This window comes from Streptopelia decaocto (genome assembly GCF_964273445.1).
Source record: "Streptopelia decaocto genome assembly, chromosome: 3".
In the NCBI taxonomy this organism is placed as follows: domain Eukaryota; kingdom Metazoa; phylum Chordata; class Aves; order Columbiformes; family Columbidae; genus Streptopelia; species Streptopelia decaocto.
The window spans coordinates 64,888,054-64,902,287 of record NC_138656.1 but is presented as its reverse complement, the minus strand read 5'-3'; the positions used below and the strand labels follow the sequence as shown (position 1 = coordinate 64,902,287).

Sequence of the window (14,234 nt, the reverse complement as noted above, 5' to 3'; positions counted from 1 at the left end):
TCTAGAGGCAAAAAAATTGTTGTCACATGAAGAGTTAGCAGAAACTGTGAATACCTGAAACTCATCTTTGAGATGTGAAGAGTTTGTCTGAGAGTCTATTCTAATCATATCAAAATAAGCAGCTTTGAATTCGCAGACAGGAATGGCAGTTTCTCCACAAAGACAAGCTTCTAGAATGGCATCATGAATAAAGATGTACTGCTCCTACCAAATTAGGCAAAGAAACAAAAATTATAGACATTATAGACATTAAAAACAAGTGAAGGTTCCTTCTTTTAGGATAAATAGATCTGCACACTGTAAAACTCATTCAAGTTAGTGTCCATCAATCTATTACATAATGCTTTAGTACAAACACAATCTTGTCCTAACTGGGATGCAGTTAACAAGGATGTTTTCTTCAAAACCAGTTTAAATTCAGTAAAATTTAACAGAACAGGTAGACCAAGTTATTTAACATGACGTTTTCAGTTTTCTTGTGGTGCTTGTGGGTTCCTTTTTATATATCAGTGACTTGTTTGTTTTACTCATTTTGATTTCTTAAAAGTAGCTGTCAGCCTTATAAAACTAGTAGAAAGTGTAAATTGGTGCAAGCACTAGTAGAGTGATTAGCAATTATTTGGCATGCTGCGTTCTGCTCATGCAAGCTAGTACACCAGTTGTCTGATAGCCAGCTCTAGGCTTGCAATAAACTCAAGTGTGTCCCAACAGAAACAGCATTTCTTCACCTCTTTTTTTCTTCTCACTTGCCGTAAGATAACCTGAGTCCTAGACAGCTGCATCACTATGTCAGTCAGGCCTCTTGTCAATTTTTACACAATGCCTATTATATTTACTGACCCTGAGAGTAACAGATGTAAACCATGTCTATACAGCGAAGTGTGAGAACTGTGCCAGCCTCACCTAGCTACTGTGGATATTAATGAGGTTATTAACAGCATAAACTTTTTAACATGTGCCTGTAACAAGAGCACATGTCCAGGGATGATAGTTGTATTCTGGCTCTACAGTCTGTGCAGCCTTACCCACATAGCTAGGGAGCTATTGCCATCACTGTTGTCTAGATGACCATCACAAGAACTTGCTGCAATTACAGCTTTATCTTGCTGCATAAGTATGAACCTCTAAGAGAAGATGATAAGTAAGAGGCAAAAGGGAGAAAAAGAGAAAGGAACAGGGTGTTAATTCACATGCAAGAGAAGATTAAATTAGGGTAGCTGAAGCAGTCGCACTGGAACACTCCACTCCACGCACCTGCCAAAGGTTAATGGCCCTGTCACAGGGGTAGCTGATCAGGAATGTTTATTTGTTCAATTGCCACAGGTTGCAGCATAGAATAAAAACTGCACCAAATTACATTTGATATGCCTGGCTGCCAACTGCAGAGATTTCCTTGTGGTCATGTTCAATATTACGGGTGAAATGCCTTCTCAGGTAGATGTCCATCCACATGGAGGCCAGGAGAGAGAAGTGGCAAACCACTTCAAGCAACCTGTCTTAATGTAAATCAATAATCTATGTTTCTGTGGAAACTCAGTGATCCTCCAGAATGGAAGCTGTTATGGATTCATTACCAAGGCAATGCTTTTAATGTTTTAATGGGGGTGACAGACACTGGAACAGGCTGCCCAGGGGGGTTGTAGAGTCTCCTTCTCTGGAGACATTCAAAACCCGCCTGGACATCTTTCTGTGTAACCTCATCTAGGTGTTCCTGCTCCAGCAGGGCGATTGGACTAGATGATCTTTCAGGGTCCCTTCCAAACCCTAACATTCTGTGATTCTGTAATGTGGAGTTGCTGAAGGCATGCTGGACGACAGAAGGGTAGAAAAGGAAAAATGCACGGCAATGAGGCTAATGAAGCAAATAAAAACAGAGTTGACAAGGGAGAGCAAAATGGACAAAGTTCCACAGGTAATTCAGATTACGGGTAAAGTGATCTGAGACAGTCTAAAACCAGTGGCAACCTGCTGAAATTCCAGCTTTGGATTCCTGGAATTGCTGGTACCAGAACTGAGGAGAGATGTGCCAGACAGTCCTGCCGTAGGGTCTTCCCTGAAAAATCCTTCTGTTACAAAGTTATGTGGGCACTTGTTTGTGTGAAGACTGAAAGAACTGGCAGGTTTGTTGCACCATCCTGGTTCTGGGTGCTGTTTGCATTGAGCAATGCCCCCCAATGGAGATAAACCTCTCAACAGGGCTGCTGCCTGCTCTTTTCAGAGTTAACAGTGAAATTCTGACCTGGCATGGTTCAGAAAGCATCAGGTGCTTTGAAGGTAAACTGCCATACCTCTGTCTGTACCATGTTGATGCGACGAGACCGTAAGGCTTTGACACAGTTGTAGATATCAACAACACCTTCTCTTTCTGCCATATCTAACATGATATCGATCACAATGTAACAACCTGTCCGTCCAGCACCAGCACTAAAAAGAATCAGTAAATACTGTTAGGAATAGCCCCATTGAAACACCTACAAAACTTTATGAACCCATAACTGATACCATTTTTATTAAGTCATTCAGTTCTTACATCATAACCACTATCTAATTTTTAGACTGTCTCCTTCTCTTCATCATGTCCCTCAAATCTTTTGATGTGCCCAAAGCAAACTTTTTCCATCAGATTTGATCCACTAAGTAACATGAAAAAAAAAGTTTCCGCCTTTTATCACCCAGATCAATACTTAGAGTAAAAAAGAAAAATTAGTTACATTGAAATCTGTAGGATGATTAAACTCATGCACTTCAAAATATGACAGATCTTGTTTTTATTTAATAAGACTAAGGATGACTTCTAAGTAAGACACTATAATAAGAAACTCTAGCGTTTGTTTTATTTGACAAGCTCTAAGCTGCTTCAGGCAGCGCATTTAACAGCATACACAAGAATCTCTCTTGATTCATTTTGGTTTTATATAAATTTATGGACAGTTTTTGCACAATGAATTCTTAAGATCTCTAAACCAACTTTATCTACAGAATATAATTAAACATTTTACAGTGCTGAATGAAAATTCTATTTGTCAAAGGACTGTGTCACAAAAACACAAACCTTGGAAATTTGCACAGGAAAACCAACATTCTCTATTTGTTGCCATTAACCTCACTCCATATTCCTTCACCTACTTGTTTACTTTGATTTAAATTAATAATCTGTTCAGATATTATATGCACCATCCAGCTATCAAAGCAGCTGTATCTACACTTATTCTCGAATGATGCCACAAAATTGTTGTAGACTACCTAAAATGATAGCCTGAAGTATCATATAATTTAGCTGGTGCAGCTCTTGCAGGAAAAAGAAAAATCTCTTTCTTTTCTGTTGAGGAAAAGTGTACTACAATCTGGTTATTTCCAAACATTGCTGTAGACAGCCAAATCTTACCACAGTGTGAATTAGGTGATTCAGAAAGGGAACAACAAAAACAAAACACTTCAAAATGATGGATGCTTCACAAAAGAATACTGTAAATAATCACACAGACAGTTGTGGAAAAAAAATCAATCTCTCTCTTCTGTACACACCTGCAATGGACAACAATAGGCCCTGCACTAGGAGGGTTAGATAATTTGACTCTCCGTATAAAGGAAAGGAGGCCTGTGGCATTGTAAGGAACTCCATGATCTGGCCAGCCAGTGAAATGAAACTGTTTGACTTCACGGATTTCATTGTAGCCCCTCTGTAAAAGGAGAGAAAGAAAGAAAGAAAGAAATAAAAAAAGGTTCTGAAATAAAAAAAAGTTCCAACATTCAAAGTGTTTTGTAGACTAGCTATTCTCTGACTCAAATAATGATATTGAATCTACATGCTGTTTTCATCATTTCACCAATTATTTAAAGCAAATATTGTACGAATCTTAAAGATGTCATTTTTTTCTTATTCTGACGTTCATAATTTTTACTTTAGCCATTAAATATGCTAGCTTTGCTTTATTATTTTTTTTAATAGACTTAGATGCAATTCACATCGATTTTCACAAGTTTTGCTAATTAAGACAACGGTGTGCTACATTTACAAGCAAGTATAACGATTTACCAGAGGACCACAGCTGTATCACATATATTGCATTCACAGAGTTTGTTCTTTGATTAAGTGAGATTGACTCAGCAGCATTCAGGTTAGAGTGGAGATGAATGACAGGCATGACTCATTGAGCTCAGCTCAGAAGTGTGGCTACAGAGAAGAGGTGACTGCCAGAGAGGGGAGATATCTGTCAACATTTCTGGGGAAATTAGAAATCCCACAACGAGATGCGTGTTTGGATAGTGCTGATGAAATGCATTGCTCCCATGGTGAGGTAAGGCTGCCTACACTGTGGACCTGCTAACGAGACAAGGGGGGATTTGGTATTGTACAGGAACACGAAGTCCAAGCATAGCCTCCTCCATGCTCCTTGTTACCAGGGGACAGTATTTTGCTGAGCCCCTTCAAGATGTGCTCACCCTTCCCAGAGTGAAGGTCCTGACGACGTACTCCGCAAGGGGCTCCATCTCTACACAAGTCACTTTGAAGTCCCCATAAACTTCTGTGTCATCAGGCCAGTACTTGTAACACTTGACCTAAATACAAAATGGGAATACATTTCACACCAAAGGACAATAAAAACTTGAGGATACATTACCGCATGTACTACATTACACCACATTTATTTCCAAAATGACCATGCACTCACATGGCTTGTCACGGTTAATGGTTTTTCTGTCAAGTTAAGCACTAGCTACAGAGTTTTCACTGCTTTACACAGCTGTACTTAGGTGACAAGTTCATTTCTAAATGCACATTCATGGTTTTTTTTAGTGCTGAGCTATGGAATACTTTTCCACTTCTGTTAAACTGGGATGTATTTCATATCAGTAATCAAACTGTTGCAAGTAATCCCAGATACTTGATATTACTCCCCGAGGGATATGTTACTGCTAAACTGTAAATAATTTGCTGATTTCTAGCCACTGATATAGAAGCGCATTTGCTCACTAGTCCACTCACTCTGCTCATTTGAGTGACAATATACAAATTTAGTTTGCTGAAATGTGAATTTCAGATACAGACAATTTTTCACTATTCATGAAAACAAGACAGCAATAGACTTCAGAAGTTAGTTTTGATTTTACACAATACCATAACCACAACAATGTCTGGACTTTCCCCTTTCATGTCCACTCATGATGCTTGGTTGTCCCTCACAAGACTTTTCTACATTCTGCTGATAATGTGTCTGGTCAGAAGGTTTTTCTTTAGGCTTGTAGCATTAAAAGGAAAACAAACTAAAAACTTACTCTCCCAACTTCCACTAAATTTGTGACCATCACAACACAAGCTGATTGCTCCTGCCATATCATTCTCCAGAAGTCATACACGGTCTCATGAACTGGACCTGCAAGAAAAAAACTGAAGGTAATACTCTGCAAAAAAACCCCAGCCAAAGCAAACACTAAAAATAAAATGCAGTGCTTTTCAGAGCTGATGAACACACTTACTCAGAGATGAAAGCTTTGTGAAACCACATCATCATATCATCAGGCCAGTTTGCGGACTATATTTTTATTTCTAACCAACGCTGAATATTCTCAGCTTAACTGAATTACCACTTGAAAGAAACTATTAGCAGGTGTGCCATGTAGTGAAATGCCAAAAGTTGCTTGAAAACTACAAGGACACAGCAATGTGTGACTACATCTACAGCTACATACATTTTTAGGTTTGCTTTACATTTGTTAAATATAATGTGTTGAGTGTGAGCTTCTTCAGACATTCACAGAGGAGATGCCCGCACCGGAATGAAGCCTCAGCCAGGAGGGCCAGTGGTGCAGACCCTGGGCACTTCCTGGCCAAGTGCGTAAGCACGAGTAGGTGCTGAGCCATAAACTTCCCACTGAAGTTTAAAAGTTTGTTTTAAACTAACCTAACTGCTTTTCTGTGAAGCAAAAGAGGAGCATTGTTTAAGCTTTGCCTCCTGCTCTGTTGCAGAGACAAGACGCGTTCAGTTGAGTGACAGTACCCTGTTACAGTTATCTCACAAACAGCTCCCTGACCATGCTCCAGAAGTAGTATAAATATTACTGTATATAACAGACATATGAAGACTCAGCCATATTCCTTCATATGGTAGATCAAAGGCTGCATACTAAAGCAGCAATAAATTTGTGTGTTCTTTACACACTATTACGCGCAATGATTTACATAGTAAAACAGAAATAAAATGCAAATGTGGACTTAACACAGAGAGACCTGTTTAGACAGCACTTACACAAAAATAAAAAAAATGCGTACAGAAATGTTAAGATCCTGCTTTAAAACAAGCCTTTAGTTTGTCTTTCCTGCGTGCAGCTATAATCAACTGAGGGCCCAAATAACAGGATATTTCCAGCCCACTATCTGATTATATTCACAGATCAAATAATGACACATCTAAATCTAATTATTTTTACTTTAATTCATAGCCTCTGATATTTCAGTGCAATCTATTTGTTTTTGCACATTGTGAGGAGTTCTATCAGAAATACAAATTCTGTGGAATACTTTCCACAGAAATTCATTTTTTTCCTCTAACTCCCCTGTTTATTAGCAGGGTATTATATGGTGAAGATTTCCCTCACTTTTTCCTACAAAGAGGCTTTGTCTTTCTCTGGCCTTACTTTACCCAGATTTTCTGAGATAGTGTTTAATTTATCATTACTATCGTCACTGTCTGCATCACGGATGAAATCCAAGACAGTAAAATAATACATTATAATACAGAAAGAAAAATGCCTCAAGGCAGGTTGAAACTATTGTCTGTCCACATGCCTCTTTTCTCTATTCATCTTCACAACTGGAAATCATGGTAGCAGCTTCTGACTTTATCAGACAAATTTATCACCTAAAGAGTTGCTCAATAGCTAATTAACATGACAAATTATTGCAATTTTTGCATTTGTTCACATTCCACCTGAACGTGCTATGTTAGTTTACCGTAACACAGGACGACAAATCACAATATTGGATATGCTTTGTTCTCGTTTACTTCCATTTTACCAAAACACTGCTGGACACTACAGAGAACACTTGTTCGGTTTGATTAATGCTGGCAGATTCTTACCTTGGGTTGCAATGTAGTGACTTGGTCTCTGATATCCCTAAAACAGCAATATAAGTTAGTTTGAGTACCATATTACTAACAGAGAGGGGAAAATAAAAGCATAATTCTTATCTCTAGACAACGTTTTCAGAACAAACCAATATTTAAGAGCAGCATGAAGCTCAAACCTAAAAAAATGGTTAATACGGAAAAGGTTTGAATGACAACAGATAAAATGGAAATAAGAACATCCAACTTGAACAGACATTGCAGTGCACCAGGAAGGAGTATTCTAGATGGGTCCCTTGGGCCTAAAAATTAGTCCTCTATTGACATCTCCCCAGCCAGATACAACGGGATGTTTATTTAAAATTTAGTAAAAATTGTTTTTGCTACCAGATTATCTCAATAGTTCATCTGTGTTCCCAATTTATCCAATATGAAAAGATACACACCTTTTGTCTTCTTCTAAATAGAGTTATCGTAAGGCACAAAGAGGTAGGTACCCAAGCCATAACTAAATGGGATGGAGCTGGACATTGCGGTGTGTGCACAGAATCAAGGTCCTATTGCAGTGGAATCTTCTGCAAAATATTTTGTGCTACGGCACAAAGCGTGCATCAATAATGCTGGACGTGATCCATACAAGTATATACACATACATATATAGATAGATATATAGATACATGGGTAATCCTACACAACTAAGCCTTTCCAGTTCGCTGAGTCTATGCCAGTGCTAGTGGTACTGTACAGCATTACTTGTCTGCATACAAACTACAAAGAGCTACTGCTCTTGAGGAAATCATTCAGAATATATTTTGACCAGTGCCAGCAACATTAGCTACAAAGAGGAAGGAAACTTTACTATTGCTCAGGAGAAGACAATGCAGAATTTTGCAACGTGCAAATGTTAAAGAAATAACTCCAATTTTTTTCTAGGTTGCAGCTTTATTAGGCCACATGATTTAAGTATTGCATTACAGGGAACATGAGTCCTTGGATTCCTTGTATTCACAAGATAGTAATTAAGTGAAAGATTTCAATGTACTCAAGGAGTTTATATCCTTCTCCACAACCTGTCTAGAGTGAGAGCATCTTCCTCTGGGGCTTATGAAAAAAACTTCTGAGTATCTTACTCTTGGCTTTACAAGAGACCAAGATTGCAACAAATGACTAAAAAGTTTCTCTTGGAGTCTGCAATATCAAGCCCCAGCTTCAAATTATAAAAGTGGAACCTTTGCTACACTGTTTTACACTCAGCAATGCTTTACAGAACAAGGTAAAAATGTCACTTTAAAACTGCAAAGTGCCAGTTGTAGCTTTCCTGTCTAGTTATAACGAGATTGTTTACTCCTAAATAAGAGAAGCAACTTCCTCAGCTATTACTATTACCATTACCATTATAAATTTGGGAACATTTTCTTGTTCAAGGCCCAAGGCAAAATATCATAGGCCTAACACTTCACAGAGACTGCTGTGTTAAAATACCAAATTAAAAATAAAGCAATATACCTGGAGCCAAATCTTTGTATCCTGGAAAGTCAAGAGGGTCTCAAATAATTTATCAACTAACAGGGGGCAGGAAAAATTAGTAAGGTGCAATTCTAAAGAAAAGTAACCAAAGCCACATATTTTAAGGACACTTGTACTAGCTATTCCAATATTTTCTTAATTACTTTGGAATTACTTTGAATACAACAATTTGTTTATTCCTAAAGAGTTAATTAGATTAAAGTTATGTTTTGTTAATAAAAACTTCTGGCAGAATTTGTTCAAATTTCCTGTATCAGGTACTTATAAAATTTATAATTTCATTTCTATTGCAATCGAAGTATAGATTTTCAAACTTTAGAGGTTTTCTGTAGAAGTAGGAAATTTCTACTACATTAAAATATTTACATATATATATGTGTGTGTATATACTTTGTAATATCTAGATTACCACCTTAAGATAAACGTCAGCTAAATAGTTTGTCTAAGTTATTACAAACAAACAAAAAATCCCCCCCAGATGGCCATCATCTCTCCCTTTTGCCAAACATATATTACGGCTACTTCACAGGTACATTTTCAGACAACTACAGTACGGCATACTATCCAGCCTCTCACATATAAATGGGAAGAGGAAAAGAAACGCTAGTGGCCAAAATAATCAGAAAAAAAAAAAAAAGTGAATAGCAAATTCTCTTTAACAGACAAGTTCACCCAAGTTATCTAACAATATCTAACAATACTCAGAGCTATGTTAAAAGGCAAAATCATCTTTTCAAAACAGGTACAAAATATTCACACAAAAGGAAATTTTTTAAAGGAACAGATGAGAGAAATTAGATGAGGCATGCATAGTTATCAACTGATAAAAATAGAAGAGGAAAGTAATTGATAACAATATCTATATTAAATATTTACAATAGGATGCTGTTATTCACATATAGTGGTACTTACATCCCTGTACAGCCAAATCTACAGCCCAAACCAAAGTCAGATGTGAAAGAAAGCACAACAATGTCAGTGAGTACTAGGACGTAGAACAAGGAAAGTGTACATTTTGTTCTTAATAAAAAAAAGCTTTCAATAAATTTGTAGGCATAACATGCAATAGTTTCACATAGAGAAGCTGGCAAATTGAGAGGGAGAAAGCTGTGCAATCCACTCACATCTATGTAGTTGGCATTAATGTAATCTGAAGATGGATCATCTTCAACAGGTTGCAAAATCACCCTGGAGTGGTCATCTGTAAAAACCAAGTGGTTACAGTGCCTTTTTGAAGTGTGATTTTTAAGTAAGATATTATGGTAAGTCATCTAGAAAACCAAAATCAGCTGGAATAAGCGCCTCACAACCCTTAAACAGTGTTTACACAGAGTTAAAAAGAACCATTTTGTCTGAGGTCTCCAATTACTTCAAAAACATTCATTAAACTTCATTAAGAGTAGTTGAAAGGTATTGTTATAGGTGGTTATAAAGACACAAAGAAAACAGGTTACTTGCTCAATGTTCCTTTTAACATCAGCTCCACTGATGGTAATCTAGAAAACCAAAAATCCTGATTACTGTTTCCTTACTTCCAACCCAAGCCCGCTTAAGTTCATATTGAGACATTAAAAAAATAAAGAAGTCACAAGATAAGGGTTAGCAATACATTTGGGATTTGATGAAAAGGTAACTCTACCCGTTCAGGGACTTCTCTGGTACCTTCATTCCTGTGTGTTCCATTGCATTTGTAAAATAATAGTAAATTGTGAATTTACGGAATTAACATCCAAATGAGTGCTAGCTTGTCGCTGTTACATGCTTACCACAGCTTGCACAACAGAGGTACAAATGTGAAATTCAGCCTGAGTTACAAAAGGAAGAAAGTTAAACTGTGAAGGACAAAAAAAAATGCTGGAAAAGGCAGTATCCCCTTCTCCGCTTGGGGATTTAAGCATCTACGCCACCGGAGACTTGTAAAGAGAGAGAGAGCATGGCACGAGTAACACACGACTATGGCTATCGCTCAAACCAAGCGCACCGATACTCACATGCTATAATGTTTCCATAGCGGTTCTTTGTTCTGTTTTGATCCTTCTTAGCGACATCCCAAGAAGCTGACTGCCCCTCAAAGAAACTCTATAAATAAAAACGTTCCGAAAGAAAACATTCTGACCATTAATTTATCTCCAAAAATAACAGTTTAAAAGAACTGCCCTACCACAAAGTAAGCTCAGCTTTGTTCGTCTGCTCTGGTCACCCAGGCAGTACTATTGGTACAGAAATACATCTTGAGAAGAAGGGCAGCTCTCCCCCTCTGATTGCTACAGGTCAGTGGGCAAGTCACTGAGGGGCTCCAGAGGGATTTCAAATCCTGGAATCGCTGGAAGGCTAAACTTGTTCAGACATCCTTGCTATGGAGGACCAGCAGTAAGCTGAGAAACCCCAGGGAGACCAATCACCCTTCTTACAAGACACCATAACATATAGCCTGTTTACTACAGTTTAAGTTGCTTTACTCGTATTGCTTAGTAAAATGACTTCTTTTCCTACAGAGCCATCAGGAAGCCTCCTCTGCCAATGTTCATTGTGTTTTTCCTCATATCCCTCCCCCTGGTCATTAGCAAAATTATTCTACATTTCTGAACTCTTTTTAAGAGGTTAATCTCTCAGTAGTGATAGAAGCAGCTTTTATTCCTCCTCGGCTTTTTCTTCATTGCCTGTAGGTATTTTACAGCTGTTGCAGGTCTATGCTATTCTTTCCTTCCAGATGTTCTCTTATCCTGATCTGGGTAAGTTACCTCCAGAAAGTGCACAGTAGCCATAGAAACAGAACTTTAATGCACACCCAGAAGCCCAAGCCAAGGCAAAGATGTAGTGTATGGTAACAGAAGAAGCAGCAAGCAGGAAAACACCTGATGTGGCATCAGGGACCACCCTCCCTCCCACAGCGGTTGACACTTGGGCTTATCCCTGAAGTTAGGCAGAGCATAGTGTTAGAGAATAGAAATAACGAAGCATATTTAAGTAAAAGAGAGGAAAAGAGAATAATATTCTTTTAAAAACCACACATTTATTTATTCCAGTTCTTATGTTACAGTAGAGACAGCTGCAGAAAGGAGAGAAGGTTGAAAACTGAGTCAGAAGAGATTACTTACTCAGAGAAAACTCATTTTAAACCTAGCTCTTTTGCGAGCGACCTTGGCAGTGCCATTCGAATCTTTGCTGTGTGCCCTGCCTGATATTCTAATCCCAAAGAATCACAACAGATTCAGAGATCAGAAGTAAAATGAATCTGTACTCGTCTTCTACTTCCATTGCTGGGAATTTTTTGCTTCCATTTTAACATTAAAGTTGTAAGTAGACATGCTCAGGCAGGTCTAATTAGAACTTCAAGACATTACTACTCTCAGGAAGTCTTTACTGCTTCTCAGCGGGAGTTTAGTCCCAGTATTGCCCTACTGAGATGCTACAATAAACCATGAGAGTGCTTCCAGTCAGTGCTTCTTGCAAAACCAGCCAGCTTAAATCTTTAACCTAATCAAAGAGATCTGCACTGAAGATGGCTCAGAAAGCTCACATAACTAATTACAGCATTTCAACTAAAAAGCAACAACAAATGGGTGGCAATTTCTTACAATACATTGAAAAGAGTCAGCAGAGCATGTCCTCTTATATCCTAAGGAACAGACGTAGTTTTTGTTTGTTCGTCTGGTTTTTTTTGTTTGTTTGTTTGTATTTATTGCGTTTTGTTTATTTATTTATTTATTTTTTTTCCAGGTGCTTGTAAAAGCTCAAACTACTGGATTCCATTCACTATTTCACTTTTGGGTTACATGTATAGGAATCTTATGCCTGCTTATCTTTATCTATTTTTCACTTAAACCCATAATGTTTAGTTGCATCCTTTTGCAAGGCAAAGCAAACAAAAGGTTGCCCCTTTCAAAGGGAGTTTTCCTAGCAAAAACCCACCACTGAAGATCTCACCTCATACTCCTCTTTAAATCCATAGCTGTCAGAGGTCTTCATTAGGTTAATATGCTGCAGGAGATCAGCCACCCTGATGGCTGGGTGCAGCTGCCCAGTCTGGTACGGGGATTCTGTGCCTTCACAGAGGTAACGAGGGACATCCAGGAGCCGGCTGGACTCTGCTGTCACACTGTGGTTTTCATCTGTATTCACAAGAAATCAATGCATTAGATACCTGCCGGGCAATAACACCTGCTGCTATATACATCAACATCTCTTTTCAATCTCTTCCTTCAATAACATGTCTAATTTCTGCGAACGCACAGCACTTACTCTCCAGCACATAAATACTGTGAAGTACATAAAGGAATTTAACTGCAAACACATACAAAAGTTTGCAATCCTTCATCCCGCAATAAAGATGTCTGAAGGGCATTTTATTTGAAGCTACAAAATTTTATGACATTAATGTACTTGGGAACTCCAGCTTTTATCACCCAAAGTAACTTTTTTAATGGCTAATATGTATCAACAGCAATACTACACCTTAAACAATAAATTAGAATAACTCTGTAGTGGTATCAGCACATCATTTGTCTAAAGCAAAGTAACAGTGAATTGAGACCCCCGTGAAAAAGAGAAGCAATTATGCTAAGACTTCACAACACCACCTCCATTTGGGAAGACAAATCAGCACTTCAGAATGATCATTTTAACTCAGGTCTTTTAGTCAAGCAATGAAACTGTTGAGTGTGCTGATTTCAACACAGACTTTGCTCTGTATAAACAAATAAGTCTCCTCCAATGTCCTATGCTACACCAATCCTCTTATCAAAATCAAATGTCATAGCCACATGAAGTGATCACATTTTGTCAATCCCTTCAGTGATTTTTTTTTTTTAATTAGTAGTCAACGGCTCCTATGCTTCTTTGAAATCAGTTTACCATTTTCCTTGAAAAGGATGCAGATTAGGAAGTAAAACACTCTAGGAAAAAAATGAACACCCCAAGGGTTGGATTTTCTACAATTCAACCAAAATGCAAACCCTGTTAATGCCTTCTGAAACGAGATCTCCTAGGAAGAAACTTGATTCTTTGAACTGTCACATAAGTTGCTAATTTCAGTACATTTACGCCTCACTAAACTGCCTAATAATGTGAGTGACATGCAGCAGTCACTTTTTATTGTAGTGTTATCCATATTAAATCACACACATTTCAAATCACCTCAGGATTTGCAGTTTTCCCCATTCCTCACAGTATACTTACCAGTAATAGGCACTTTAACCCATTGAAGCAGCAAAAAACAATGAGTGAACAGAACATAAGAAATTTATTTCAGGACTATATTAGAAAATGACTAAAAGAAAATGACATTAAAAGTTGTTAAAGCTTCACAATAGGTAACAATGAAAGGCATTTTAAAAATATAAGGGCCACATTATTATGCCATCAATGTAATGATAGGGCCTTGAGAAAAGCAAAATTGTCATACTAACTTAGTGCTAATGTACACAGAACGGAAAGTAGCATTAATAACCTATACATGAAGAAAAAGAAGCCTAGTACAGCTACTAAGTAATAAGAGCTTCATGTAAAATAACATTCTATAATTTAGAGCCTACAAAATTTTGCTCATTTCAAAATAAAACAGAGGAAAACTGTTTTGTGATGCTGGGCAAAGCGAAGGCTATATGGAGATGTAATAGTACAAATGATCTAGTTCCAAAA

The 14,234-nt window shown here is 37.8% G+C and overlaps 1 protein-coding gene across 2 annotated transcripts in view; it reads right to left on the bottom strand.

The window, feature by feature from the left end:
* The window catches only part of PTPRK (protein tyrosine phosphatase receptor type K), a 403,942-nt gene that overhangs the window by 11,303 nt on the left and 378,405 nt on the right, over nt 1-14,234 (bottom strand). For both annotated transcript variants that reach the window (XM_082047252.1, XM_082047253.1), the window contains 9 exons: nt 12,522-12,706; nt 10,586-10,673; nt 9,719-9,795; nt 7,080-7,116; nt 5,278-5,375; nt 4,444-4,560; nt 3,526-3,680; nt 2,289-2,424; nt 55-204 (listed from right to left, as the gene is read on the bottom strand). In XM_082047252.1, coding sequence (XP_081903378.1) covers nt 55-204; nt 2,289-2,424; nt 3,526-3,680; nt 4,444-4,560; nt 5,278-5,375; nt 7,080-7,116; nt 9,719-9,795; nt 10,586-10,673; nt 12,522-12,706 — 1,043 coding nt within the window. The remainder of the gene's footprint in view (nt 1-54; nt 205-2,288; nt 2,425-3,525; nt 3,681-4,443; nt 4,561-5,277; nt 5,376-7,079; nt 7,117-9,718; nt 9,796-10,585; nt 10,674-12,521; nt 12,707-14,234) is intronic.